This window comes from Alosa sapidissima, chromosome 9 (assembly GCF_018492685.1).
Source record: "Alosa sapidissima isolate fAloSap1 chromosome 9, fAloSap1.pri, whole genome shotgun sequence".
In the NCBI taxonomy this organism is placed as follows: domain Eukaryota; kingdom Metazoa; phylum Chordata; class Actinopteri; order Clupeiformes; family Clupeidae; genus Alosa; species Alosa sapidissima.
In genome coordinates, this window is record NC_055965.1 from 33641316 (window position 1) to 33666923 (window position 25608).

The 25608-nt window shown below is 41.9% G+C and overlaps 3 protein-coding genes and 1 long non-coding RNA gene across 11 annotated transcripts in view; 3 read left to right on the forward strand and 1 right to left on the reverse strand.

The window, feature by feature from the left end:
• Window positions 1-9771, forward strand: part of LOC121718792 (protein NLRC5-like) — a 787595-nt gene extending 777824 nt beyond the window's left edge. The window contains exons 24-28 of the mRNA XM_042103972.1: window positions 2520-2693; window positions 3276-3446; window positions 4052-4225; window positions 6010-6056; window positions 8300-9771. Of these exons, the coding sequence (XP_041959906.1) occupies window positions 2520-2693; window positions 3276-3446; window positions 4052-4225; window positions 6010-6056; window positions 8300-8844 (1111 nt within the window). The 3' untranslated portion in view covers window positions 8845-9771. The remainder of the gene's footprint in view (window positions 1-2519; window positions 2694-3275; window positions 3447-4051; window positions 4226-6009; window positions 6057-8299) is intronic.
• Window positions 1-25608, forward strand: part of LOC121718854 (zinc finger protein 665-like) — a 1212449-nt gene that overhangs the window by 928842 nt on the left and 257999 nt on the right.
• LOC121719075 lies at window positions 10609-10879 on the reverse strand. The gene is made up of 2 exons (XR_006034136.1): window positions 10779-10879; window positions 10609-10654 (listed from the first exon to the last, which is right to left on the reverse strand). It is a non-coding gene; the product is annotated as an uncharacterized LOC121719075 (long non-coding RNA).
• Window positions 14752-25608, forward strand: part of LOC121718808 (NACHT, LRR and PYD domains-containing protein 12-like) — a 40301-nt gene continuing 29444 nt past the window's right edge. The window contains exons 1-15 of one of the 9 annotated variants that reach the window (XM_042104062.1): window positions 14752-15423; window positions 16290-16383; window positions 16953-17072; window positions 17192-17305; window positions 17449-17562; window positions 17674-17787; window positions 17885-17998; window positions 18140-18253; window positions 18353-18466; window positions 18747-20561; window positions 21566-21739; window positions 22011-22184; window positions 22906-23079; window positions 23559-23732; window positions 24609-24949. In XM_042104062.1, the coding sequence (XP_041959996.1) occupies window positions 16340-16383; window positions 16953-17072; window positions 17192-17305; window positions 17449-17562; window positions 17674-17787; window positions 17885-17998; window positions 18140-18253; window positions 18353-18466; window positions 18747-20561; window positions 21566-21739; window positions 22011-22184; window positions 22906-23079; window positions 23559-23732; window positions 24609-24621 (3372 nt within the window). In that variant the 5' untranslated portion in view covers window positions 14752-15423; window positions 16290-16339 and the 3' untranslated portion in view covers window positions 24622-24949. Of the gene's footprint in view, window positions 15424-16289; window positions 16384-16952; window positions 17073-17191; window positions 17306-17448; window positions 17563-17673; window positions 17788-17884; window positions 17999-18139; window positions 18254-18352; window positions 18467-18746; window positions 20562-21565; window positions 21740-22010; window positions 22185-22905; window positions 23080-23558; window positions 23733-24608; window positions 24950-25608 lie in introns of those variants that run through there. The other 8 variants (XM_042104057.1, XM_042104064.1, XM_042104055.1 and 5 more) reach the window with 8 other exon arrangements.

The window sequence follows — 25608 nt, forward strand, 5'->3', positions numbered from 1 at the left end:
TGCATCTTAAATGAACACATGCCTTGGCACAAGTCAGGTACAACCAAATAAGGGCTATGAAATGAAGAACATTTTGCCTAATGCTACCCATACATCAGAAACCTTTGACAAGATTTGGCTTTCAAGCTTTACTCAAAAGACTACAATCTTTCAATAATCTTACCCAAACCTGGTCAAGTCTTCTGGTGTAAGGATGACTTAATATAACACTATACGTTACCCTTCACAAACTAAAGATCCCCTTCACTTGTCGGCATCATATTGAGGTACGTCAACCCCCTGTTCACGTTAGCCTGCATAGTCATTAGCAGCCACTATAAATGTAGCTTCTAGAAGTTATATAGCTAGGTTAGCTAACCTACTCGTGCCTGATAGCTCGTGCCTGATAGCCTTGGCCATTTCATTCAAACTAAAACTTTACATCCATAACGAAATCTCAGACAGGCTTATTGTTGAATATGATATTACTACCATTCCAGATATTCCACACAATGGTACAGTTAGTTATTGGAAAAGTTGACATTAACAGCTAGCAGCTAACGTTAGCGATGTTAGCTCGCAAGCTAGCAAACGTTAACGTTAGCTGATTCTAACATGACGGTTAACAAACGGTTTTGGTTAACATTAATGCTAAAAACAGTATTTTCCTAATTAATTCCAGTTTTCAATTGGCATACAAAAGTACTGTAGTTCTTACCTTGGATATGATGACGGCAGAGTTTGTACAGCTTGCAGTCAGATGCATGACAGAAAAGTGACGGTTGAAGTCACCACCAGTGTCAACGGAGTTCGTTGAAAAGTCAGTCAGGGGTGGGGGATGGGTATACTGTGTGTGCGGATGCGCTTATCGAGAGGCAACGCATAAGAAATCGTGGAAATTATTAGGCCTTTACATTTAGGTTACATTAAAATGACTACCAAACTGATTTTGTAGAAGTGTCAAAACATAGTAGCCAAGTGGGCTATTACTACTATTCTGATTATTAACATTATTGGTTCTCATATAGTTTGACGTCAATTTCATTTGAAGCCTTGTTCCTTAATTAAATCAACATTGGTTTAGCAGTCACCCACGTTTTATAGACAAGTTACAACATGATTGATCCATTGTTACATTGGCCCACAAGGAAGCTTGTAATGTTAAAATAGTATGAAATTATAGATGCTCAACTTTAACAAGTTTAATAATCCTTTCTTATGTGTTATGGTTTGTAGCATATAGTATGTATTTATTTTCATTATAGGCTATTGATTGAATTGTTGTTTATTATTGCTATTCTTCTTAATGTAGGCCTACTTCAAATTGTTTAGGCTACTGTTAAATTTAACTTTGTATTGTTGTTATGTGGCAACTCCAGCTGAACCGAATTCGTTTTGGCAGACAGCATTGGGGACAAGGGGAAAGCAGATAATTTAAAATGTGGACTTTATTCCTCCAACAGATCTCATGCATATTATACATAAAAAGTAGGCTAGACCTACAGACTATAGCAACTATAAAATCTCAAAGATATCATTGAAATTGAACCATAACCAAAATAATTAGGTAAGTAGGCTAGCCTTGACCTGAAAAAGGTAGTCTTTACACTGTAAATAGTCTATTTTTGAATGTCCCGAAATTAGATAGAAATCAAACGGCAAATAGCCTATCAGTGATGTTTTATGGTGTTTTTTTATGATGTTTTTATGGTTTTGGGCGTAGGGCATGCGTGACTTAATTAGGCAGATCTTGAGCCTAGGCTATCTAATATGATCGCCTAAGGCTATCCAAGGATGGAGACCTACCCAAAGATATCCAGAAATGGTGTGTGTGACTTGTGATTTGGGTATGCATACCCCTGATATCTCATTGGCATATCAGGAGTCAAAATAAATCAATATTTCACTGATTCTTAAAAACTCAGGATATGATCAAAGATGCTCCTGATATGCTGCATGTCATAAAAAATATCCGGTCAGTATATCCCCTGATTCAGAGCCTTTTCACCCTGTGGAGTGTCTGCCATAGTGAGACTAAGTTAACGTTAACATTACAACTTGGTGGACGTTGGAAAAGCCTCGAGTGGAAACCGTTAGCCTGGATGAAGCTCATCTCACGCGCAGCCAACCTTCCCAACTCCACAGCGATTCTCAGGGCAACGGTCGCCTCGCGTCTTCCCTGCCCACCAGTAACCAGTCTCCGCTGCTGGCCCTGCTAATTGTGTGTTGTGTTTGTGTGTCGCCTAAAAGGTACTGTAGCTTACGGTTTGTTTTACACATGATTAGCGACCTAGTGGAACAGACTATACCTAACAAGTAGACTAGTTAACACGGAGGATTTTTCTTGAAAGACACTCGTTTGAACAGCCATCACGATCGGAAAGTCTGTTGGTCTCCATGGACTGAACTAATACATTGATGGACTTTTGTCACAGCAAAGGGTGTGTGTGTGTGTGCGTGCATGCGTGTATGGATGGGATGGATGAGTGACCAGACCTGATGGGCTAACCCCCCCCCCCTCCTCTTTCTTTCTCTCTCAGACTCAGCAAGTGTGGTGTGTCAGATGAAGGTTATGTTTGTCTGTCTCTGGCTCTAATGATAAACCCCTCCTGTGTGAAAGAGCTGTACGTGAACAACAATCATTCTGGAGGATCAGCACAGAAGCTGTTATCTGCTACACTGGAGGATCCTCACCGCAAAGTTGAAACACTTCAGTATGTAGTATGTCTAGAGAACTAGAAACATCAAGATGTAGTCTGGATTTATTTATTTATTTATTTTTGTGTTTATTTATTTAAACATACTTACATTTACATAAATGAGGATACATATAATTGCATCCCTATTGTGTAATCTCCACACAGAACAGAACATTTGATTTACAGACTTAAGCAAAAAACTATTCAAACTCTATTCAAACTTTTGAATAACAAAATACATTTCCTACTGTAGTGTCTCCATACAGAACAACAGTACATTTGATTGGCAGATACCATAATCAAGGAAAAGCGGGAAACCCAGGAGTAAATGTGCTTCTAATGTAATTCTAGTGTTGTTTACAAGTAGGCTACAGTATGTGTCCTGTTACTGTTACTGCAGAAGGACTCTGTAGTCCTCACTACAGGCAACAAATGAATCATGAATCAATCAATAATCAGCTAATCTAAATGCAGCATCAACTGTTTACACTGGTACCATTTTCTGTGCATTTCACTACATTTAGTCGATTTGATTCAAAGTAACCTTGCATAGTGATATGTTGAGTTCTGTCATAATTCTGTCAAATGTTGTTGCAGATTTGCTGACTGTAAACTCACAGATAAATCCTGTGAGATTGTTGCTTCAGTTCTACAATCAGCAAACTCCCTACTACAGCTGGACTTGAGTGACAATGACCTGGGGGATTCTGGAGTTCAGCTTCTCTCAAAAGGACTGTCCAGTTTTAACTGCAAAATACACACATTAAGGTGGGTATACATTTTATTATCATCTTAGATTTCCTGATTAGGGAGAAAAACCATGACAATATAACATCAATTGGGCAGAACCAAAAAGTAGCATTGAACATGCTGAACCTTATTGCTTATGCTTAGAGTTTCAAAATCTGTTTCTGGATTGGTCTAGTCCGTGACCCATTATGTCACAATAAAGTAATATGGCACGAGTGAGAGTGGCATCGGTAGCAGATATCACCATGGCTGTTATTTGCAATTAGGCACGAGGCCAGAGGCCAAGTACAGTGTGTTTTACATGGTGCCTGCACATTTATTTAGAGCGCTGGAGCAGTTCTGTAGTCTATTGATATGTTCTATCATTTTTAGAACTATTAATAATAATGCCTATTCTTAAAGTCCACTGGCCAACAATGTCATTTAGGTGCTGAATAGATATAGTGCTGATAGGAAGTTTTTTCAGTTCCATTTTGACAACTGTAAAAACAAATGTGTCTAAGGAGGAGTGTGTACTAATTCAATAGATATCTCCTCCACACTTCACATCACAGTCATCATATTTAATTTACTAGAGTCTCTCTCTCTCTCTCTCTCTCTCTCTCTCTCTCTCTCTCTCTCAGGCTCTCTGATTGTCTCATCTCAGAGAAGGGTTGTGGTTTTCTTGCTTCAGCTCTGTCTTCAAACCCCTCCCATTTAAAACTGCTTGATCTCAGCTACAATTATCCTGGAGAATCAGGACTGAAGCTGTTATCTGCTAGACTGGAGGATCCTGTCTGTAAACTGGAGATACTGAAGTATGTTCAGAAAGAACCCCCATTGTTGCACATTTAAACATTCAGCACGTTTTCATGCCAGGAATAAACCGTTTTGAATCAGTCTATTGCCCAAATTCCGTTTATGTCAATATTCCGTTTAACCTGTTTACAAGCAAGTAGAATGTCACATTTTGAGCATATTGCTGATTACATAGCAATCGACATTATTCCAAATAAGTCAGTGACGCAGCCTAATAGGCTCCCAACGTCCTGACGTAAATCTCCACTGGTGGAATTCCCTCTTTTGGCTGCATAATACAACGGCTTCAGGGTCTTCCACCTATATTTCACTTGTTCAAGCGTACATCGATAGCCATCCTCATCAAGTTTTTAACAAAACGTTTTAAAAACGTCGCTATTACGACATTTTCTCCCGTTGATGAACTCTATGACGTGCACGATTACAAGACATAAGTTTGTCTACTCGTCTATCCAAAAGTGTGTGCGTTGTTTTGCCATGATTAGGAAAGTGCCAGAGAGACAATTGGTTCATGTTATCCTAATTCTGTGGGAATTGAGCATGCGCAGGCCTACAACACTCTTCCTTCTGGGAGCATATTCCGTTTAAAGTGTTCTCATGACCCAATATTCCGTTTAAAACAGGCATATGCTTTGGTTTATTAATAAACTGAATATGGCCTTTTTCGGTTTATTTCAATCAGAATAAGGTGTTTACAAGACACGCGCATATTCGGTTTATTCCCAATAAACTGATTTGAAACCGTTTATTTGCTGCATGGAACCGTGCTGATTGTCTCTATTTTGGAGACCATAGTTATTTCTTCATACCGAGCGTACCGGCCTATTTTCAAATGTGTATTATATTAGCTGCTTTACACTGAAGTATATTGATCTCTTTGATGCAACATGCAATAGTGCAAATAATTAGAGGTGCATTCAAATTCGCAGGCATAGCCAAATGTTAAGGAAACTGTTTTCTGTTTGTGTGTAACTGTTCCGAGAAAGCATATTGACCATAAACATTCATGACTGTTTACCGAATCTGAACACCTCTCAGATTCCAGGCTGCAAGATTAACAGAAAGACTTGCTTGTGTTGCTGGTGGTCCCTGATCATGCATTAAATAATGTAGTTTCACTGTTGGAAAGTGCATTTGTTATTCAGAGATAGTACTCAGGTTGCTCACTAACTCTATCTAAGTAAAGGACAGACAGTGCTGGGGCTTTGTACTTCATGATTCTCCTTCTGAGAACTAAAGGAGCCTTGAGGCGTCACCTTGGGACAAGTGGGTGCCTTTGTATGCGTGTATGCAAAGCGTATATGTTTATATATACATATATACACACACACACACACACACACACACACACATATATATATATATATATATATATATATATATATATATATATATATATATATATATATATATATATGTGTGTGTGTATATGTGTATATGTGTGTGTATATATATATATATATATATATATATATATATATATATATATATATATATATATATATGTGTGTGTATATGTGTATATGTGTGTGTATATATATATATATATATATATATATATATATATATATATATATATATATATATATATATATATATATATATATATATATATATGTGTATATGTATGTATGTATGTATGTATGTATAATTTATATATGGCAGCAGACTTTTCTGTGGGATAATAAATCACCTTACATTTCACAGGTGGCACAAATAGAAAATCAGCAGTGTTGACATCTGTCAAATGGTACATGTTTCTGACATTTTGCTTTTCTTACAGAACTGACCATGCTTCTTTAGACAGAGCACGACCACGTTTGCTGAGATGTAAGTTCTTTTTCTTTTTTATTATTGTTTATTAGCCTGGCTAGCGCCATCACTTCTCATTGAGACGTGGTCTGGGAACCAAACGTTCATTTTCGTATTTGAAAAAAATGCCCAGATCCGTTTATTGGGTGCCACGGATGTCTATCAAATGCGTCTGTGCATAGCTCATCATCGTCTTGCTTTCCCCCCTTGTTCTGTGATTGATTCCCTATCTGAGGCAAAAATTAGGGCGGTAGTTTCCTTAACAGCGTGAATCAAATCACGCGCAAGGCAGCATGGGAACACCCAGGCTAATTATTTATTGTGTTGGTAGATTGTTTGTTGGTAGATTGAGTAAGAGTGTGTGTGTGTTTATGTGTGTGTGTGTGTGTTGGTAGATTGGGTAGAAGTGTGTGTGTGTGTGTGTGTGTGTGTGTGTTGGTAGATTGAGTAGGTGTGTGTGTTGGTAGATTGAGTAGGAGTGTGTGTGTGTGTGTTTGTGTGTGTGTGTGTGTGTTGGTAGATTGGGTAGGAGTGTGTGTGTTGGTAGATTGAGTAGGAGTGTGTGTGTGTGTGTGTGTTGGTAGATTGAGTAGGAGTGTGTGTGTGTGTGTGTGTGTGTGTGTGAGAGTTGGTAGATTGAGTGTGTGTTTGTGTGTGTGTGTGTGTGTGAGAGAGTTGGTAGATTAAGTAGGAGTGTGTGTGTGTGTGTGTGTGTGTGTGTGTGCGCCTGTGTGTGAGTTGGTAGATTGAGTAGGTGTGTGTGTTGGTAGATTGAGTAGGTGTGTGTGTTGGTAGATTGAGTAGGAGTGTGTGTGTGTGTGTGTGAGTTGGTAGATTGAGTAGGAGTGTGTGTGTGTGTGTGTTGGTAGATTGAGTAGGAGTGTGTGTGTGTGTGTGTGTGTATTGGTAGTTTGAGTAGGTGTGTGTGTTGGTAGATTGAGTAGGAGTGTATGTGTGTGTGTGTGTGTGTTGGTAGATTGAGTAGGAGTGTGTAGGTGTGTATGTGTGTGTTGGTAGATTGAGTAGGAGTGTGTGTGTGTTTGTGTGTGTATGTGTGTTGGTAGATTGAGTAGGAGTGTGTGTGTGTGTGTGGGGGTAGATTGAGTAGGAGTGTGTGTGTGTGTGTATTGGTAGTTTGAGTAGGTGTGTGTGTTGGTAGATTGAGTGGGAGTGTATGTGTGTGTGTGTGTGTGTGTTGGTAGATTGAGTAGGAGTGTGTAGGTGTGTATGTGTGTGTTGGTAGATTGAGTAGGAGTGTGTGTGTGTTGGCAGATTGAGTAGGAGTGTATGTGTGTGTGTGTGTGTGTGTGTGTGTGTGTGTGTTGGTAGATTGAGTAGGAGTGTGTAGGTGTGTATGTGTGTGTTGGTAGATTGAGTAGGAGTGTGTGTGTGTTTGTGTGTGTATGTGTGTTGGTAGATTGAGTAGGAGTGTGTGTGTGTTGGCAGATTGAGTAGGAGTGTGTGTACCTGTGTGTGTATGTCTATGTGTGTGCCTGTGTATGAGTTGGTAGATTGAGTAGGAGTGTGTGTGTGTGTGTGTGTGTTGGTAGATTGAGTAAGAGTGTGTGTGTGTTGGTAGATTGAGTAGGTGTGTGTGTTGGTAGATTGAGTAGGACTGTGTGTGTGTGGGGGTAGATTGAGTAGGTGTGTGTGTTGGTAGATTGAGTAGGAGTGTGTGTGTGTGTGTGGGGGTAGATTGAGTAGGTGTGTGTGTGTGTTTGTGTGTGTGTGTGGGTAGATTGAGTAGGTGTGTGTGTTGTTAGATTGAGTAGGAGTGTGTGTGTGTTTGTGTGGGTAGATTGAGTAGGTGTGTGTGTGTGTGTTTGTGTGTGTGTGTTGGTAGATTGAGTAGGAGTGTGTGTGTGTGGGTAGATTGAGTAGGTGTGTGTGTGTGGGTAGATTGAGTAGGAGTGTGTGTTCCATGCCACCCACTCCTCTTGTCTGCATATGTGTGTGTGTGTTCCCCATATTCTGATGAGGATGTTCTCTCTGTATGTGTGTGTGTGTGTGTGTGTGTGTGTTGTTAAGGTATGTGGGCGTGTGTTTGTATTGACATTGACTGTGTGTGTGTGTGTGTGTTTGTTTGTTTGTGTTGACATGGTGTGTGTGTGTTCTCATGTTATCTCTGTATGTGTGTGTGTTCTCATGTTATCTCTGTGTGTGTGTGTGTGTGTGTTCTCATGTTATCTCTGTATGTGTGTGTGTTCTCATGTTATCTGTATGTGTGTGTGTGTTCTCATGTTCTCTCCTCTTGCCTGCAGATGTCTGTGATCTCACACTGGACCCAAACACAGCACACAGAAATCTCTCTCTCTCTGAGGGGAACAGAAAGGTGACACGTGTGGAGGAGCAGCAGCCGTATCCTGAACACCCAGAGAGATTTGACTCCACATTGCCTCAGGTGTTGTGTAGAGAGGGTCTGACTGGACGCTGCTACTGGGAGGCTGAGTGGAGTGTTGATGGTGGAGCTGATATATCTGTGGCCTATAAAAGCACCAAGAGGAAAGGGGACAGTGATGACGTCATAATGGGACGGAATGCCAAGTCCTGGAGTCTGTACTGCTCTGGTCTCAGTTACTCTGTCCGGCACAATGATGAACACACTGACATACCTGCCCCCTCCTCCCGCTCCAGAACAGTAGGAGTTTACCTGGACTGGCCGGCCGGCACTCTGTCCTTCTACAGCGTCTCCACTGACACACTCACCCACCTGCACACGTTCCACTCCACATTCACTGAGCCCCTCTATCCAGGGTTTGGGGTTTATTATTATGGCTCCTCAGTGTCCCTGCGCAAGATCACATGAGCTCGTCCTCCAACAGGTACATCCACCCTTTTCTCCCTTTCTCTCTCTCTCTCTCTCTCTCTCTCTCTCTCTCTCTCTCTCTCTTTCTACTATGTGTGTGTGTCTGTGTGTGTGTGGTTTGTATGACACTGTAATGTAATACAGGCTTGTAGGCACAAGAAGCTCTTTTACAAACAACTTTAGTAAAGAGGGTATTTTTGCTTTGCATCAGATCTGGCATATCACACACATCAAGCTAATATAGCGTGTGTGTGTGTGTGTGTGTGCGCGTGCGCGTGCGCGTGTGTGTGTGTGTGTGCGCGTGCGTGTGTGTGTGTGTGTGGTTTGTTTAACACTGTTTTCTATTTAACAAACTGCCAAAATTCAGACTTAAATTCATCAAGTCAAGACACTCCAACATTCCACAGTAACCACGTCACCGTAGCAACATCCATTGTGATGCTTGTTCTGTGGCCCTGGCAGTGGAGCAGGGCTTGTTGCTATGGCAATAGTTCCAGCTTTGGCCCATAGACTGTATAAAGAACTGCAGGAACTCCAGTCACACACACTCCTGTTCATACACATGTGTATTGCTGAGATGCTGTTTAGATATTGATATGTATATTCAGTTATATAATTACTGTTCTGATGAAACAAATGCTGATATTGCTTTCTTTATATTATGCTCTTCTCCTGAAAATGAATGTGTGGATTATGAGAATGTTTTCAACAACAACAATATGATGTATTCTGTTCTCCGTAAAGTTTAGTTATTTGCTGAATTTCTTTGAAAAAGTTATTTGCTGATCTGAGGTGTCAGTGGTTCTATACAGTATGTGTTGACATAGCAAAAAAAAATGCTTGTTTTTCTGACTTAAAATATGTAAATAAAATGTGTTTCTGACTTTTAAATGTCTGAATAAAGATTCTGAAAGGAGATGTGATGAACCTGTTGTCAGTTGATTTGTTTCATTGTTTTCTATGCTATAACAAAACAGAATATATGTGATTTTTATTTTGTGATTTTTTTTTGTTTCTTTTCTTCAAACTTCCTTTTTCCGTAGTTGGACATTTCATGCATTGACCACCAAGATCATCTCTCTATTCAGTGCAACACTGTACCAGATTAGTGTATTGCAGTAGTATAATAACTAGGGCTGTCAAAATAGCACATTAACTTTGATTAATTAATTACAGAAATATTAAGGTATTAAAGAAAATAAAGCTGCTTAATCACATTTCGTGGTGACATTTGACACAGTGCAGTTTGGCTATAGTGATTGAAGGACGCAGACGAGAAAGCTGCTTTGAATGAAAAGTTTAGCCTACGTTTTAAAAAGAACGCCCAGACTAATCCTGTTGACAGGAGCATCAATCTACTATTTCTGCAGTAAGGAATTCCCGTTGCCTACCATGGGAGTTCGTCAAGTCTGAAATATCACCAGAGCATGTTTAATAGGTAGCCTGGCTCTGGTATCACCTCAATGCAAAGCAATCTGGAGGTAGGCCTACAAGTTAGCACACCTCTTGATGATAATAATGCTAGCCGCCAGCCTTGTTAAAGTTACTTTGCTAACGTAGCGTATTGTTTGCTTAGCCTATAGGCCTACCCTACGACTGACTAACTAACTAACCGACAAACTCCCTTACTAAAGACTACATTTGTTGCACACTTGATAAAATGTCTTCAAAAGTATGTTGAAGGTGGTTACATTTATTTCCATTCCAATAACTTCACACATTGCATTTCGATTCCCACTTGTAGGCTATGCTGCTTTTTTTTTGTCGTTTTCTTAGAGCCCTGCGTTTTCTTATCTTTGACTGCCACCTACTGGATAGAAAAGGAAACAACCTTATAATTACGTGAACAAAAATCTACAACATTACATTTAGCAGAAACAACATGTTTGAATGGCCATAAAAGGATAAATCATGGGGGGTATACCACACATTACCTTGGTGTTAGGGTAGCTTACTCTGCACATGCCATTGACAGTGATTTGTAGCTTCAGTCATTTGCATCATACTAAACATCTGACACCAGGAACTACTGATGCCTGAGCCAAAGGGAAAATGATAATAAAAGAGAGAAGTTGAACTTTAAAGTTTATAAATGTTGGTTTGGCTCTTCATTGATTCACTCATCTGAAAAAAAATGTTTTAAAGATATGTTCATAGCAAAAATGGATGCATGTGATTGATTTAGATTAATTAATCACAGAGTTTGTGGGAGTGGAAGGGAGTTCCAGAGTTTGGGGCCAGCCACGCTAAAAGCCCTGTCACCCATGGAACGGAGATGTGCAGTGGGGGTGGATAGGAGGTGGGCATCAGTGGAGCGTAAGGTGCGGGTAGGTTGCTAAGGGGTCAGGAGGCTTGAAAGATAAGAGGGTGCAAGATTATGTTGGGCTTTGAGTGATGTATTTGATGTGAGAGTCAAAAGGAAAGGGTAGAATCAATTGTGACACTAAGGTTTTTGACTTCGTAGAGGTGGTGAAGTAGCCAGTGATGGATAACCGGATGCCACCCACCCAAACCTCTTTTCAGTTGACTCCCATCTGGCAGGAGATACAGGTGCCTGTGCTCCCGCACCAGCAGGCTCAGTTACAGCTTCTTTCCAGAGGCATTAACACTGCTGAGCAAAACTTCACCTCCTGTCTAGCATTTGCACTTTAGCTGTTACTAGTTTACCTGTTTACTTTTTACTACTGCACTGTTTACCTGTTTACATTGACTGTATTGCACTGCTTACCTGTTTACATTACTCCTACTGTACACTGTTTCACCTATGACTTTGCACTGCTAACACCCCATACTATACTGTATGTAATATACTGTACATATACAGTATATTACATGTATATATAGAATGTCTATTTATACTCAACCTATATACTCTATGTATCTCTGTAGACATGTCATCTGGAAACCTATATTTATCCAACTATACACTGTACATTATTAATCTCTATGGTCTACACAGCCATACTCTACCTGCACTTGGTACTTAATTTTCTTTTGCACTTCTGGTTGGATGTCAACTGCATTTCATTGGCTCTGTACCTGTACTCTGCTAAATGACAAGAAAGTTGAATCTAATCTAATCAAATCTAATAACTGATATTGTTTGAGCTTTTTCAGTCCAGATGGCCTGAGTTCTCTTAACGCTACTTACCAAGTCCCTTTTACCTCCTTCCTCTGGGCCCAGAGCTGCAAACACACAGACAGTTCACAGAAGCAGATCAAATACAGTTCTGATGGGGAACAGTGCTACCTCATGCAGCAACCAGGGTAAGATTCACCCAACAACTGTTCCGTATAACTATTGCCATTCCTTGTGTAAGAACACTACAATTCTACCACCAATGTTCATTACAATCTGCAAAACTGTGAAAGCTATGAGGTTGTTTAGTGTTGACGATGCCTGGTCTGTTCTGTCCCCCACCTCCACCCCATCTCCTCCTCATACATCTGCCTTATCAATGTCTAGTTGCTGCATTGATGCCTGGTCTGTTCTGTACCCCATGGGGGATTTATCTGCTGCTCTCTCTGTCTTAGGCTTTTCATGTTTACACGTGGAAGGGCAGGGGGCTCCCAGAACAGAGCCATACCGCCAAATTAAACATTATGCATTACAAATAGGATTTAACTATCTGGACTAATTAACTAAGTAGTCTTGACTGAAATGTATATTACAATCCCTTCAAAACAAAGCTATGAAGTTATTTAGTGGTGATGTGATTATGCTCCCCTGAACTTCCCCATCTTTTTCTGCATGTTCTGTGCCTCTGGTACAGCAGGTAGTAGGGTGGGGTGTGTATGTGTGTGCGTGTGTGTGTGTGTGTGTGTGTGTGTGTGTGTGTTTGGGGGGGGGGGGGGGGACTTGGGTTGGAAGTTGGTTCCCACGCTGGAGACCCCTTAAGTTTTCAGAGCCTCTTTTGCAACTGTACTGATGCAGAGGTATGTGTCTTGCATACAATGCATCATATCTTTTGTTTATGCTTTCATGGTTACTTGTATCACGCATTTTTCACATAGAACTGATGTCTGGTGTTGCACACCTCATGCACGAGTTACGTTGTTTTAAATCACCAGTTTTATAGTAGCTCGGTGCACAATGCACGTTACAGGAGTTTCACATGCTACAGTCTGCTAGCGTGGCTGCAGGTGGAGTCCCATAGTGTTAAGCAGGTTATCTTATAGACATTCAGTGTGAATTGACTGCAGCCGTGGTCTACTGGTTAGCACTTCGGACTTGTTACCGGAGGGTTGCCGGTTCGAACCCGACCAGTAGCCACGGCTGAAGTGCCCATGAGCAAGGCACCTAACCCCTCACTGCTCCCAGAGCGCCGCTGTTGTTGCAGGCAGCTCACTGCGACAGGATTAGTGTGTGCTTCACCTCACTGTGTGCTGAGTTTCATTAATTCACGGATTGGGATAAATGCAGAGACCAAATTTCCTGCACGGGATCAAAAGAGTATACATACTTATACCTACTATAAGGTATTTAAATGTGGTTTGCCTGTTTGATTGGCAGGAGCTGTGAAGCGACTGGCTCGCTCCCTGTCTGATTTTTGTTTGTTTTGTCCTATATTCCAGAGAGCAATAAATATCAAAAGCAGGTTGGTTGTGGTGTCCATCATTCCCACAATCAACACAATGCAGAGTGATCATGGGAGGGGAGAGACAACCTCTGTTACAGTGACGGCACAAATGACATGAAGGAATCTCACTGTCTGACTGTGTGTGTGTGTGTGTGTGTAATAAGGTGTGCAATGAGGTGAGGCTTTTCTGTTTCAGGTTGGAGTGCTGTGAGTCTTGTCGGAAAGAGATGGTTTAAGGAAAGTCGCAAGACAAATAACTTAATAATGTTTCTTTCTCTCTTCCTTTCTATTCTGCTTTCTTGTTACATCGCTCTCTGAAAATGATGCTCATCTTTTACTCCTCGTGTGTGTGTGTTTGGTTGTGTCCTTCTGTCTAGTTGTTTAAAATGGCCTGACAGAAATGTGTTAAAGTTCTTCCTCATCTTTTACTCGTCATGTGTGTGTGTTTCGTTTTGTCCTCATCTTTTACTCCTCGTGTGTGTGTTTGGTTGTGTATTTCTGCTTCAGCACACACCTCTCCCCCTTTTTCCTTTTGACTACAGTTTCTTTCTTTAAAATGTGTTTATCTTTGTCTTTATCTGTTTGTCATTCTGTTTATTATGATCGCCGCGCAGCGAAGCTAGGTTTAGTCAGATTTTTTTTTTTCGCATGGCCATTTTTCCGTCAAGGATTCCCGGGACACTGAAAGACCGGGGTACACGACTTGGCGGGCATGTAGCCCCACATGGAACCATCATTTTTTGTTTTGATCTGTAGCCCCCCAGCTGGACTGGACCCCCCGAAAGTTTTCTGTGAATATCTCGAGAACCGTAGGGTTTAGGAGGACCACCCTCCGAATGCATGCCAAGTTTCGTGGAGTTTCGTTCATGGGGGGCCATACAGTAAATTATTTTATGTGTACATTTAGTGACCATACACCAACAGAGTTTTCTGTGAACATCATGAGAGCAGTAGGGCCTAGGATGACCAATTTGTTTGTGTATGTTTGCCTCCAGGGGTCATGTTAACCCATTCCATATGCACACATGTGCATAAACAGATATTCACACACCCACACACATTCACAGTAATCATACGTATGACCCATACACACACAGTAGATATATGTATGCATGCATGCACATGCACACACACAGGCACACCCACAAGCACATGCACACACACACACACACACGCACACATGCAATTCAACAATTTCTCAGAATTATGAACAGGCAAGATGGGGGTGGGGTTGTATAAAATGTATTTTACATGTGAAATCTATGAACTAATCATGTTTTGGTGTTGCCCCCAGCAATATGGCGTCTGCGTTTACAATACCACCTAATAGAACTCGACAGTCAATGCGGTATCTAGCTTTCTAATATCTATGCAGAAACACCATGAAGGGATTGTGCAGCCATCCCTATTGGTCGAATCAGATGCCACTCTCTAAGTGCTTGTAATTGGACTAGTGGTGTTCTGCTGCAGTGTGTCAAATATGTGCATGTGCTTCTTAGTATGGAGACTTATCTAGTGGTCTCTCAAAAGATCATTTTGGATCATTCATTAAGCAGCTTGATATCCCCCTATTTAATGGTTTAATAACAACATCCTCATTTTCTCTTCCTATGGTCTCACACTCAGGCTGTCAGGTTTGTCTTGTCTCACAGAAGGGTTTTATTAGTCTGGTTTCAGCTCTGACTTCCAACCCCTCTGATCTAGACGAGCTGCATCTGTGATACAGGCATCCTGGAGAATCAGGACTGAAGCTGAAGGATCCCCACCATCTTTGCCTTTCTGTCTCTGTGTGTTCCTTCATGCAACATTGTGAGGAAGTGAAAGGGTTAACTTCACATGAGTTTGACAACAGAACAAGTTCAGCTGGTTTTCTTATCTCTCTGAATATGGACTCAATGTCTGGGACTGGCATAGTTTAACCAATTGCTGACAGAGAGCACCTGAACTACAAGGAAATGGATATTAGAAAATCAAACTCCTGAAACAATCATAAATCACTGTAAGTTTCTTTTATTTATTTATCATTTACAGGCCTTCGGTTCAAGCTGGTTGCAATGCTGTCAGTCTTTGCTGTGTCTCTGTGTTATCTGCCTCAGCTTTATGACTTCATGTTGTGAATGGTGTCCTGTGCAATATGTTAATAATCTGAATTGTACTGTGATATCCATCATAAACTCTCTGGGGTAAAAAGCTATAAAACAGGTATCTCTGAAAAGGACATGTGCCGTTTTCATGAAGCACATTCTGCAAATTATGTGGATGCATTGTGTCCTGTTCTGGCTGTTGTATTTTTTCATTGTGTAGATGTAAGTGTATTGCTATTGGGTATTTTTCAATGATGTAGGCTCATGCCACACAGATGGTCGTGTTCATAATCTCACCTGGGGCTACGGGGTCGTCATGAGGGACTGGTGGCTGAAGGGAATAGCGAGAGTTATGCTGCAGTGGTCCGACTGGTTTGAAAGAGTTACTGCAGGAAATAACGTTCCTCATAAAGCTCCTTTAAATGAAAGAGATATGGTGTTGTTACAGTATAAATGGCAAAATGTAAATCAGATTAAAAGTCTGGTCAAGTTTAGGGTTGGGTGATGGAGGCTTAGAGTCTCAGTTAGGGATCGGGGAGCTGATGTGCAGAAAACCAGGCATGCAGTTTGGTGTGTGGTGTTCATAATTGAAAAGACCTATCTCAGTAACGAAATAAGCAACGTTGTGCTTAATATCTGCTTTCAACCACCAGCCGCTACTGATGACTACAGTACATATTGGCATCCACTACTGGTAACTGAATAATGGCATACAAATGAAATCATACTCATGACTTTACATGACCTGTGAATGTTGATCTTTCCCATTGGCACTCTCCAGTGTATGACCAGGAAAAGGAGACCCTGGGAAAAGGGGTTTGTTTGCTTAAAATGAGTTCCAGTGAAAAAGAAGACCATGATTCTGAGTCGCTGTGGTAAGATAACAACAATAATAATAAATATCTGTGTGTTATATAATAATAATAATAATAATAATAATAGTAATGCATTTTATTTGTTACATAGCACCTTTCAAAGCATCCAAGGTCGCTTATATGGTGTGTAAGACAATAATAATAATAATAATAATAATAATAATAATAATAATAATAATAAATATCTGTGTGTTATATATGGTGTGTAAGACAATTACAAATGGGAGGGCAGCCGTGGCCTACTGGTTAGTACTTCGGACTTGTAACCGGAGGGTTGCCGGTTCGAACCCTGACCAGTAGGCACGGCTGAAGTGCCCTTGAGCAAGGCACCTAACCCCTCACTGTTCCCCAAGCGCCGCTGTTGTTGCAGGCAGCAGATTAGTGTGTGCTTCACCTCACTGTGTGTTCACTCTGTGCTGAGTGTGTTTCACTAATTCAAGGATTGGGATAAATACAGAGACCAAATTTCCCTCACGGGATCAAAAGTAGTATATATATACTTACTTATGCTTATACAATAATAATAATAAATATCTCTGTGTTATATATGGTGTGTTTTTTTGCTGCAGTCCAAAAAAGAAAAAGAAGAGGAGGTCACACTCCCCTACACCCAGTTGTGTGTCCATGAAGAGTGATCGATCTAAGGATTGGCCAGTCAAATTTAAAGAGGGAGACTCATCTACTGGACAGTAAGATAATGGCTCCTATTTTTATGCTGTGTGTGTGGATGTGTGTGTGTGTGTGTGTGTGTGTGTGTGTGTGTGTGTGTGTGTGTGTTGTATAGCTAATGATATTTGTTTTGCTGTAGTCCAAAAAAGAAGAGGAGGTCACACTCCCCTACACCCAGTTGTGTGTCCATGAAGAGTGATCGATCTAAGGATTGGCCAGTCAAATTTAAAGAGGGAGACTCATCTACTGGACAGTAAGATAATGGCTCCTATTTTTATGCTGTGTGTGTGGATGTGTGTGTGTGTGTGTGTGTGTGTGTGTGTGTGTGTGTGTGTGTGTGTGTGTGTGTGTGTGTGTGTGTGTGTTGTATAGCTAATGATATTTGTTTTGCTGTAGTCCAAAAAAGAAGAGGAGGTCACACTCCCCTACACCCAGTTATGTGTCCATGAAGAGTGATCGATCTAAGGATTGGCCAGTCAAATTTAAAGAGGGAGACTCATCTACTGGACAGTAAGATAATGGCTCCTATTTTTATGCTGTGTGTGTGGATGTGTGTGTGTGTGTGTGTGTGTGTGTGTGTGTGTGTGTGTTGTATAGCTAATGGTATTTGTTTTGCTGTAGTCCAAAAAAGAAGAGGAGGTCACACTCCCCTACACCCAGTTGTATGTCCATGAAGAGTGATCAATCTAAGGATTGGCCAGTCAAATTTAAAGAGGGAGACTCATCTACTGGACAGTAAGATAATGGCTCCTATTTTTATGCTGTGTGTGTGGATGTGTGTGTGTGTGTGTGTGTGTGTGTTGTATAGCTAGTGATATTTGTTTTGCTGTAGTCCAAAAAAGAAGAAGAGGTCACACTCCCCTACACCCAGTTGTGTGTCCATGAAGAGTGATCGATCTAAGGATTGGCCAGTCAAATTTAAAGAGGGAGACTCATCTACTGGACAGTAAGATAATGGCTCCTATTTTTATGCTGTGTGTGTGGATGTGTGTGTGTGTGTGTGTGTGTGTGTGTGTGTGTGTGTGTGTGTGTGTGTGTGTGCGTGTGTGTGTGTGTTGTATAGCTAATGATATTTGTTTTGCTGTAGTCCAAAAAAGAAGAGGAGGTCACACTCCCCTACACCCAGTTATGTGTCCATGAAGAGTGATCGATCTAAGGATTGGCCAGTCAAATTTAAAGAGGGAGACTCATCTACTGGACAGTAAGATAATGGCTCCTATTTTTATGCTGTGTGTGTGGATGTGTGTGTGTGTGTGTGTGTGTGTGTGTTGTATAGCTAGTGATATTTGTTTTGCTGTAGTCCAAAAAAGAAGAAGAGGTCACACTCCCCTACACCCAGTTGTGTGTCCATGAAGAGTGATCGATCTAAGGATTGGCCAGTCAAATTTATAGAGGGAGACTCATCTACTGGACAGTAAGATAATCAGTGATGGGAATAATTTTGTTATTATTTTGTTATTAATGGCGTTTTTTTTTTTTTAGTTCCCTGCAAGTCAATTTAGCATGAGTCACATGAGGGAAACGGTGATCATACATATTTGTTAGAATGTCCTGTGAGTCTGAAAGCTATAATTCATTCCTGCTTGACCGATGATAACCAGCACAGAGCACTCTGAGGACATACTAGAAAATCTGAAAAGCACTACCGCATGTAAATGGCTTATGTGTTTATTTTTCTTTCTTTTTTTACACAGATTCCAACCAGGTCAAGTAAAATATGTGGAAGTGCAGCAGATTCACAAATCCCACCTGCGGAAGAAGTTTCAGTGTCTGATTGAGGGAATCACGCAGCAGGGAGACACCAGACTCCTCCAGGAGATCTACACAGAGCTCTACATCACAGAGGGGGGAGGAGGAGAGGTCAATGATGAACATGAGGTCAGACAGATAGAGAGGGCATCCTGGAGAAAAGCAGCACATGGCAGATCCATCAAAAGTAATGACATCTTTAAACCATTATCTGGGCAAGACAAAGTAATCAGAACAGTTCTGACAAAGGGAGTGGCTGGCATTGGAAAAACGGTATCTGTGCAGAAGTTCATTCTGGACTGGGCTGAAGGAACAGCCAATCAGGATGTCCACTTCATATTTCCTCTTCCTTTCCGGGAGCTGAACCTGATGAAGGAGAAAAAATTCAGTCTGGTGGATCTCATTCAGCACTTCTCCTCAGAAATAAAAGATTCAAGAGTCTTCGCCAGTTCCAAGCACAGAATCATGTTCATCTTTGATGGTCTGGATGAGTGTCGACTTCCTCTAGATTTCCGCTCCAACCCAAGGTGTTGTGATGTGACAGAGCCAGCCTCAATGGACGTGCTGCTGACAAACCTCATCCGGGGGAATCTGCTTCCCTCTGCTCTTCTCTGGATCACCACCCGACCAGCTGCAGCAAATCAGATCCCTTCTGAATGCGTGGACCAGGTGACAGAAATAAAAGGATTCAACGACCCACAGAAAGAGGAATACTTCAGGAGACAACTTAGTGATGAGAACCTGGCTAGCAGAACCATCACACACCTGAAGTCATCCAGGAGCCTCTACATCATGTGCCACATTCCAGTCTTCTGCTGGATTTCAGCCACTGTTGTAGAGAGAACATCAGAGGAATCAGAGAGTTTAGAAATGCCAAGGACTCTGACTCAGATGTACACACGCTTCCTAATCATCCAGACAAACATGAAAAAGTACAAGTACACAGAGAGAAAAGAGACAGATGAAGAGGTGATTTTCAAACTGGGGAAACTGGCCTTCCAACAGCTGGAGAAGGGCAATCTGATATTCTATGTGGATGACCTGAGAGAGTGTGGCATTGATGTCACAGAGGCATCAGTGTATTCAGGTGTGTGTACTCAGATCTTCAGAGAGGAGTCTGGACTGTACCAGGGGAAGGTATTCAGCTTTGTGCATCTGAGCATCCAAGAGTTTCTTGGAGCTTCTTATGTCTTCCTGTGCTTTAGCAACAGGCAGAGAAACATGCCTGACCAACAGCAAACCCCTCAGCTCTCTGCTCTGTTCAGAGATGCAACACTTCATGACCTACACAAGACCGCAGTGGACTTGGCCTTACAAAGTGAAAATGGACACCTGGACCTTTTCCTCCGCTTCCTTCTGGGCCTCTCACTGGAGTCCAATCAGATTCTCTTAAAGCACATGCTGCCACTGAGCAGTAGCCAATCAGATAGCTCAGAGCCAACAGTCCAGTATATCAAACAGAAGATCAGAGATCAGAGTAGCTCGGACAGAAGAATCAACCTGTTCTACTGTCTGAATGAGCTGAATCACCACGCTGTAGTGGAGGAGAAAAGGAGCTCAGGAACTCTGGGTGTAGACATGCTCTTACCAGGGGAGTGGGAGATTAGGAGATTTGAATTAAAGATGTCAGAAGAGCAGCTGGCTGAGTTTGATCTGCAGAAGTACATAAAGACTCCAGAGAAAGATCAGACTGAACTCCTCAGTCCAGATGATGTTCTTCAGAGGCTGGTGCCAGTGGTCACAACATCCACATTAGCTGAGTAAGAAACACTGTGTTTATACAGCATATTTGTGAATGTGTGTGTGTGTGTGTGTGTGTCAGAGCTAGTGAGTGGAGCGGATAGTGTGGAGCGGAGCGGATGGAATTTTGTTGGAGCGTGGAGTATTTTTAATTTAGAGGCCGGAGCGGCCGCTCTATTCCGCTCCAATTTCGCTCCGATAACGCTCACACCACGAGTCTGAGGCATGCCCAATCCACCCAGAATTCACGTCTTCCTAATAAAACCAAGACCGTTAAATTTCAAAGATTGGCCATTGTAAGTTCGTTGATGGGGATGTAGTTCGCTAAATATCTTAGAAAGGAAACCCAGTAGTCATACAAGTGTGCTATTCCTACAAAACAAATATATACTAACAATGTAGAGCAAGAACAACCATGTGGTGACACTGTTTCAGTGAGTAAATATTCATTTTGGAATATAAGACATATTTTGCAGAAACATGAGTGTGTGCTACGGAGAGCAAAGTAAAACGTGAGGAATTTGAATATTCCTCATATCAAGTAGAAGGCTGAAGTAAAACTTGAATGCTAAGCCTGTATTCTTTAGGCAATTAATCCCACTGATTCTTTTAGTTTTAGGCTTACTGTATGTGTAATGATGTTGTCAAGATTGTTCATTGTTGCAATATCGGTGTTGCACTATCTTTTAAAATAAATGTTCTTTGAGTGAAATATATTGCCGTTGCTCTTAGTTCTTTGGGATTTTTTGTTTAAGGTGACAATTCGTCATGTATATTATTTCTCCCTCTCTTAAATTGGAGCAAGCGTGGAGCGATTTCACTGGGAAAATTTTGACTGGAGCGTCCTGATGCGAACTTGAGCAGAGGAACAGCTGAGTGAACGGTCACCTGAGCGAGGAGGATATTTGCACCGCTTAGCTCCACTCACTGCCTCTGGTGTGTGTGTGTGTTTGTGTGTGTGTGTTTTTTGTGTGTGAGAGTAGAGGTGATTACTGTAATATTCCGATCTATCATTCTGTTTCAGGCTGATTCGATGTAAACTGACAGAGAAGAGCTGTTCTTATCTGGCCTCTGCTCTGACCGCACACTCCTCAAGTCTCAGACTGCTGGACCTGAGTTACAATGTGCTGCTGGACTCAGGAGTGGAACTTTTATGTTCTGCACTTTGTCATCAAAACTGCAAACTGGAGGAACTAAAGTAAGTATCATTTCATATAGTGAGTTTGTTTGAGAGAGGGATGTGTGTGTGTGTGTGTGTGTGTTTGTGTGTGTGTGTTTGTGTGAAAGTTAGTGAGGGGTGTTTTGGTAAATGTAAGACAGCAGATAGTGGAGAGAATGTACGCCTCCTTGAAAGAGTGTGTGTTTGGGTTAGAGAGAAAGTGAGTGTGAGTTTTTGGACTGAAGTGTGTGTGGGGGCGAGTAGAGGTGAGTAGAAGATATGTGATTCAGATAACAATGTTCTGTTTCAGGTTGACTGAATGTGATCTGACAGAGAAGAGCTGTTCCTATCTGGTCTCTGCTCTGACCTCACACTCCTCAAGTCTCAGACTGCTGAACCTGAGTGAGAATGAGCTGCTGGACTCAGGAGTGGAACTGTTATGTTCTGCTCTTTGTCATCAAAACTGCAAACTGGAGAAACTTGAGTAAGTATAACTTCATGTTTGTGTGAGAGAAGGATGTGTATGTGTGTGTGTACTGTAAGTGTGTGAGTTTGTGTGTGTGTATGTATGCGTGTGTGAGGGGGGCTTTGTTTGTATGAGGTGTGTTTTGTGTCTGAGAGAGGGTGTATGTGGATAACTGAGAAAGTGTGAATGTGTGTGTGGGAGAGAGAGTGTGTAGGGAAGGTGGTAAGTGAGTGTGTGTGAGAGAGAGAGAGAGAGAGAGAGAGAGAGAGAGAGAGAGAGAGAGAGAGAGAGAGAGAGAGAGTGAGAGTGAGAGTGAGAATGTGTGTGAGTGTGTTGAAGAGAGATAGTACATGTGTGTAAGAGGTGTGTGAGGGAGTGTGTGTGGGGAAAGATATGTGACCAGGCATGGGAATTCCAGGCGCAAGTCGCAGAGACGCAAGTCGCGAAAAACTACGTTGAAGTTTTTTTTTTTTCAAAATTAGTTATTTTCGTTTTTTTTGCAGAATGTGCAAGTTGAAGTCCTAAAGAAGCAATTCCATGTTTCAGATAACAGCATTGGTTGAAGAGAGATAGTACTTGTGTGTAAGAGGTGTGTGAGGGGAAAGATAAGTGTGTGTGTGGGGGGGGGGGTAGGTTGGAAGGACTGTATGGCCTTGTTTGTGTATTGAAACAGAGGAATGCAGAGACAGAGAGAAAGAATGTTATTAATATTCTGATCGTTCTGATCATTCTGTTTCAGGCTGTTTCAGTGTCATCTGACAGAGAAGAGCTGTTCTTATCTGACCTCTGCTCTGACCTCACACTCCTCAAGTCTCAGACAGCTGCACCTGAGTGGCAATGAGCTGCTGGACTCAGGAGTGGAACTTTTATCTTCTGCTCTGTGTCATCAAAACTGCCAACTGGAGGAACTACAGTAAGCATAATTTCATGTAGTGGATTTGTGTGTCTCCGTGTGTAGTGACTAGTGAAGGATGTTCACAGTGGTTGGTGTGAAAAGGAAGAGCTTCAGGACACCCCCCTGTGGGGCTCCAGTGGTGGCAGTGGAGGTTGTCACAGACCCAGTCTAACAGGACACAGACCCACTCAAACTGATGGTGGTCTGACTGATTGTGTGAGTGTCCTGATCATCTGATTATCTGACAGGCCTGGATGGTGTTGAAGACAGAATTGAAGCCAGCGTGTTTAAGAGCTTATTTAGAATGTATGGTAGAATGTATGGGAGAGTGTTTTTGTGAGGATATATGTACAGTATGTATTTATTTTTGCAAGGGAAGGAGTTTGTGTGTGTGTGTGTGTGTGTGTCTGGGGGCGGGGGGGGGGGGGGGGTGTAATGTGAGAAAGAGAGGGTGGTAGAACAAGAGGGTGATTAACATTCAGAGCATTCTGTTTCAGGCTAATGGGCTGTAATCTGACAAATAAGAGCTGCTCACATCTGGTATCTGCTCTGACCTCACACTCCTCAAGTCTCAAATACCTGGACCTGTCAGTCAATGACCTGAGTGAATCAGATGTAGAGCAGCTCATTGCTTTAGTGAAGGACCCACACTGTAAACTGGAGGAATTACAGTGAGTAAATATCTCAAAACATGTCACTCAGGTCTTTACAACATGAGACCCAACATGCCTGTCTTTTATTTTTTGGTCCTCTCTCTCTTCTGTCTGTTTCTTCTAGGTCCCTCTGCTTTTACTCATCCATCCATCCTTCATTCTCTCTCTCTCTCTCTCTCTCACACACTTTTTTGCCTTTTGTTGTTTGTTTGTCTGTCCAACCTCCTCTTTTTCTTTCCTTAATTTTTCCTTCCTTCTTTCTTTGTATTTTACTTGTCTTGCCATATCTCTCTTTGAAATGGCAGCCTGGTTGTTTAAAATGGCAGAAATGTGTTGAAGTTCTTTCTCATCTTCTCATATGTCTTTGTGCAGCTGTGTTCCTCTGTCTCAGCCCACACTTCTCACCCTTTTCCCTCTTGTCATTAATGTCTTTCTTTGATATTTGTTTTTCTGTCTGTTTCTTTTTTTTTCTGAAATAACAAATGTTTCAGGGTTATTACAAACCCAATAGGCTGTAATGCCAGTGAAAGAGTCCTAATCCTAATGATCCTAGTGTGTCTCAGGCTCCTATGCTCAAGGTCACAGGTTCAAGCCCAGTGAAGGACTGTTTAACACAAGTGAGGTCACACACACCATGAAGGGAATGTGCAGCCATCCCTATTGGTTGAGTCAGACGCCACTCTCTAAGTGTTTGTGATTAGACCAATGTTGTTGGACTTTTTAGCTCCACCCTTACTGTTTCTGCTGCAGTGTGTCCAATGTGTGAATGTGTTTCTTATGGCTGCTGTTACTGATGTCACAATAGAGCCCTCTGTCCCTCATGCAGTCTGGCTCAGTAGGAAACGGTTGTCATGGACACTGATTGATGATCATCTTCCTTCCGTTATCCTGCAGGTGGCAATACTGAGCATCAGTGTGTAGATCCAACAGCCTGATCTGGATTGGGTCTGTGGTGCAGAACCCCAGTGGAACAGTAGCCATCTGTTCCATAGCTGTGCCGCATGTATGTTGGTACACGCCCCTCCCGATGCCTTAAGAGTTGAGTGAGAGAGTTAGCATCCTGGGCTCTTAGTTCAGTTGGACTCCCGATCCGTGGTGCTGCTGTTTGCGGGTTCAAGTGGAGGCGAGTGCAGGGCTGAACAGCACATAGTTCAACACACTGCAGGTTACACAATGAAGTGAGCATATGCACACAGGCACAGCCCTGAGCAGTATAGGGAGCACACACACACACACACACACACACACACAGACACAGACACAGACACAGTAGAGTGTTGATCCATGACCCTGAGCTGGATAGGGTCTGCAGTCAGGGAGCACACACACACACACACACACACACTAGAGTGTTGATCCATGACCCTGAGCTGGATGGAATCTAACCCTGTCCAGCAGCTCATGATGTGAGCACACACACTGTTAGGATTTGCTATTGCTCTGATGTATGTGACCTAATGGACCGTTGGATTTGTGTAGATATCTATGAAAGTAGGCCTGTCACGATAACAAAATTTTGCTGGACGATAAATTGTCTCAGAAATTATTGCGATAAGTGATAATATTGTCGTTCTAAGATAATTTTCTTTAAGCATCTCTTTAGCAATGAAGCGAACTACACTATCTGTGAGTGTAATCCATTTCGCACTGTCCTGTTTGTACTTCGTTTGTCGACTAAACGCCCCAGTGACTGTGCTCTGTCGGGAAGAGGAAGATGGCCACTTGTTGTGTTGTTTTCCCCAACAGGGAAAACTGCAGCGGATGATTGTTTTAGATGCATATGCATGTTTGTTGTGTTGCCGCTTTTAATTGCGACTGTTTTCCAACAAATGCGACACTCGACTCGCACACGTTCAGTGGTTCACCACGGGCATTCGGTTTAAATCCGAAATGC